Source organism: Gossypium raimondii, chromosome 4, assembly GCF_025698545.1.
Source record: "Gossypium raimondii isolate GPD5lz chromosome 4, ASM2569854v1, whole genome shotgun sequence".
In the NCBI taxonomy this organism is placed as follows: domain Eukaryota; kingdom Viridiplantae; phylum Streptophyta; class Magnoliopsida; order Malvales; family Malvaceae; genus Gossypium; species Gossypium raimondii.
In genome coordinates this window covers 9,334,133-9,338,223 of record NC_068568.1, presented here as the reverse complement: position 1 = coordinate 9,338,223, position 4,091 = coordinate 9,334,133, and the positions used below count along the sequence as shown (strand labels likewise).

At 34.4% G+C, this 4,091-nt stretch overlaps 1 protein-coding gene across 1 annotated transcript; it reads left to right on the top strand.

Annotated features, from left to right (window-relative positions):
* The first annotated feature begins 3,425 nt into the window (after positions 1 to 3,425).
* LOC105779061 (uncharacterized) lies at positions 3,426 to 3,866 on the top strand. Its single transcript, XM_012602812.1, has one exon. The coding sequence runs from the start codon at positions 3,426 to 3,428 to the stop codon at positions 3,864 to 3,866; it is 441 nt and encodes a 146-aa protein (XP_012458266.1).
* Positions 3,867 to 4,091: the final 225 nt, after the last annotated feature.

Below are 4,091 nucleotides of genomic sequence, written 5' to 3'. Positions count from 1 at the left end.
TCAATAAGAATGTGTCTATCGATGATATAAAAAAATATCAGTGAAAAAATTTACTAACGTTGTGGGAGGAAGATGTCGAAACTATTCTAAAAATTTTTAGTTTCATCAAATCCTATCAAATTTATCGAGATGGAACTTTTAGACGATGAAGACATGGAGACAATGGTCACACTGTATTGGCCGATAAGGGGAGTGAACACTAAACCAATTCAGTTGTTTGTTGAGTTAGCGGACATGGAGCCTGTTGAAGATGTAACTCCGTGAAGTCAATAATATGGAGTTGAAGACCTGTGTACGGAGGTTCCAAGAGCGCCTATAAATAGGAGATCATCTGTGCGTGGTTTTGAAATCGATCTCAACATTGGATGTGCAGACCAGTACAATGGTGGAGCGACATTGACATGGGTTAAAAATCCACACCATGTTTGTTTACAGATACATTCAGTCGTGATTGAGACTGATGCGCTTTGTGAAGATGGATCCGATAATAATGGTTGTTCTGATCATGAGGGTGAAGATTTTTAGTGACCCCGATGTAGATGAGGACCCGGATGATATCGACAACGAAGGCGAGAATGATGGAAATGTTTACGCCTTTTCGGTCGGGAACCGAAGTTGTGTCATCGTCATACGCAATGATTCTGGACACACATGTTAAGCGTTTATCTCGATGCAGTGCATCTTCCGAGTTCCTCGAGTACCCAAATAGAATACCTGCTCACCAAATGTTGGAAAATCTTGAATAGAAAAAGTAGTTTGTAGGCTAAAGATTCGTTGGTGCCATCAAAAGGTATAGTATGAAGGTGTTGGTTGACTATAAAGTTGCTGACTCTAAACCGACAATATATGTTAGTGAGCGTTGGAGTTTGGTAGAAGGGTGAAAGTGACAGGTACGAGCTGCATTTATCCACAGGTCTCAACTGTAGGAGATACGAAAATATGTTAGGCCTCACATATGCATTTTTGCACGTATGACGGAAGACTACCGCAAACTTGATTCGAAAACTATCTCCAACTGTATCATGCCAATGGTTAAGGACATGCCAACCATTCCTGTATCGGTGCTAATTGTCAAAATACAAGAATGGTTCCAGTATCAAGTGTCATACCGGAAAGCATCGTTGGCTAAATAGATTGCCATGGAGCAATCGTACTGATATTAGGATGCGTTGTACAACGAACTTCAGGGGCGGATATATGAAATGTAGGAGTATGTGTCGAGGACTGTCGTTGAGTTGCAGACACAACCTTGTTACGACTAGGACAACCAATTACATTCGGGGAAAAGAGTTTTCCACCAGATGCTTTGGACATTAGATCCATGCGTTCGAGTCTTTCCCTACTGTAAGCTATTTATTCAGGTTGATGAGACCTGGCTGTACAGAAAATATACACAGATCCTCCTTATTGCGGTTGCACAAGACGGGAACCGGAACTTACTACTTATAGCGTTTTCCATCGTGGAGTCGGAGAACTTGGAATCGTGACAATTTTTCCTGATGAACTTGTGGAGGTGTGTTGTTACACAAGACAACTTTTAAAAATAGAATGTCGGTAATGACAATATATCGCAAAGAAAAGAGAAATAAAAATAAAGAACACACAGATTTTTACATGGAAACCCTTTCGGGAAAAAACCACGGGCAGTGGTGAAGAAAATTCACTATGTCGAATTCGAATAATTACAAGAGTAGTAGATTATGTCTATTTATAGGCTTGTTAAATCATATTCTAATAGGAGTGTAGTAAGATTAAAACACCTTATTCTAATCAATATCAAATAGATGGAGTTTAATAAGGTTTAGAAAACCTTATTCTAAAATAAAATAAAAGAAGTGTAGTTCTATAGAGATTTTACTTTTATTTTATTTTACCACTGTATTTTATTTAAATAAGGATCCGGGTCACTTAATTCTAACAACAACATTAGCATCAATTTTGATAGATCGAAGGGAATAGTTGCCGCGATTAGGCGTTCGGGTGTTCCATGGAGATCTATCTACTGCATCCTCCATATTGTGATGAACTTTCATAAGGAATTCAAGAATGGGGATTGGTGCAAACAAGTTGTGAACATGGGTAATTATTAATTTTAATTTTTTAATATACTTATAAATTGTGTAACGTAATGTAACATGTCATATCGGAATACATATGCAAGGTACGAGCTGGAACAATGTCATTTCAGACAGAGACTAGCGGACCTTTAGGCTTATATGCAAGGTCAAACGAACACTACATTACAGTAGTGGTTTGGTAGCATAGAGCCCTAGCAATGGACTCAAAGTTTCAATTACGGATCTCGGGTGGCATTGGCTTGACGGTCTGTCACTGACGTGATCTGTCAGTCACGATTTTTGATTAATTTCTCCCTTTTCAGCTTTTTTTCTGATTTTTTTCATTTACTTGCTTTAAAAATTTTAATCTAAAATTTTCACCGATGCCGCCTGACGTGTCGGCCACACCATTAAATTTTTTTTATGTATTCGTACAAAAATACTTGTATCATTTTTGCCAATACTTACTAGTGTCGTTGATTGTTCAGGCGGCACAAATTTTTTTTTAAAAGAAATCTTTTCTGTAATGATTGGTGGCAAGTGAGGGTGATGCTGTCGATTGCTCAGGTAGCACCGATGTGATACTGTTGATTTTACATATTTTTGTAATTACTGAACACTAAGTAAAAATATATATTGTTATATTATTTAAGTAAAAAAGCCTTAAATTTTTAAAAGTGAAAAAATTTAACACATATTTTAAAAGTATTTATATAAATTATTTAATTTTTAAAGTTCTTTGTATCCTAAAACTATTTATATAACATACTTTTCTTTCAAATTATATTTTAGTTATATAAGAAATTTAACTGACACGCGTGTCTTTCTTAAAATGATTTCAAAGGTTATTTGGTTTAAAATTGATTTTAAAATTTTATTTTATGTTTACAACAATTAAATATATAAATAATATTTATTTGATAAAAATAACAGGAACTTTTTAATTTTGAGCTCAATCGAATTGAACTTTTAATGATTTGAGGTCAAAATTAAGATAGATGAGCTGACCCAATTAAGAACATTTATCTAATAAAATGAGTTTAATTCATATTTTAATTTCAAACTTGATTGTTTATGCTTTAAATTCATATTTCTTATTCAAAATAAGGTCAATTTCTTAAAACGAATAATCAATGTTTCGTAACATGCTTTTCATTTCTTGATTATAATATTATATAAAGAAAGAACAAGAAATCATAGAAATATGCAAATATTTACATGCAAAATTTAAAATGTGAAAATAATGAAACACAACATTCTTCAAGTAAAGAAAATTAAATACAAACCTATTGTTTTAACTTCTTCAAATGGCCAAAGAGCTTATATATAGTTGCAATTTGCATTGAAAAAGAAAAGAAAGTAAGGAAGATGGCATCGAAGTTAATAGCAAGTCACCGGGAAGGGGCTGAGATCTACCATGGAACTACTCTTTGCAAGCAAAAAACGCAAGAGCTCCTCGACCACTTCCATCTCCCTAAAGGGTTGATGCCTTTGAGCCACATCAATGAGTTCGGCTACAATAAGATCACAGGGTTCATTTGGTTGAATCAGGAGAAGACCGTCAAGTATTTGTTCAAGGAGCTTGGGCTCTCGTCTTATGGTGCTGAAATTACAGCGTTTATCGGAGATCGTCAGTTGAAGAAGTTGACTGGTGTTAAAAGCAAAGAGATGATGATTTGGATTACTGTCTCTGATATTTCTGTGGATGATACTAAAGTTCCTAGCAAAATCTGTTTTGCTAATTCGATGGGCCTGTCAAAGAGCTATCCGGTGATAGCAGTTGAAGATGAGCCAAAAGAGATGAAATGATATTTTCTTAATATTATTGATTAGTGAAATATCAAAAATAACATATCGTTCGTAAAAATTGAGAATACTTTAATTTCGTTTATAAAGTTTAATAATTTAATAAAACTTCCTATTGTTTGTTTGACATCCATCATGTGGTTGGTATATTTGATGTTCAATCTATGTAATTTTAAGAAAAAAATTTAATGTTGGACATGCGTCGCGATCTTTTTTTTGGTTGAAATT

What these genes read in the sequence shown, in the direction of transcription:
- LOC105779061 (XM_012602812.1), top strand. Translation starts at nt 3,426, where the DNA reads ATGGCATCGAAGTTAATAGCAAGTCACCGGGAAGGGGCTGAGATCTAC.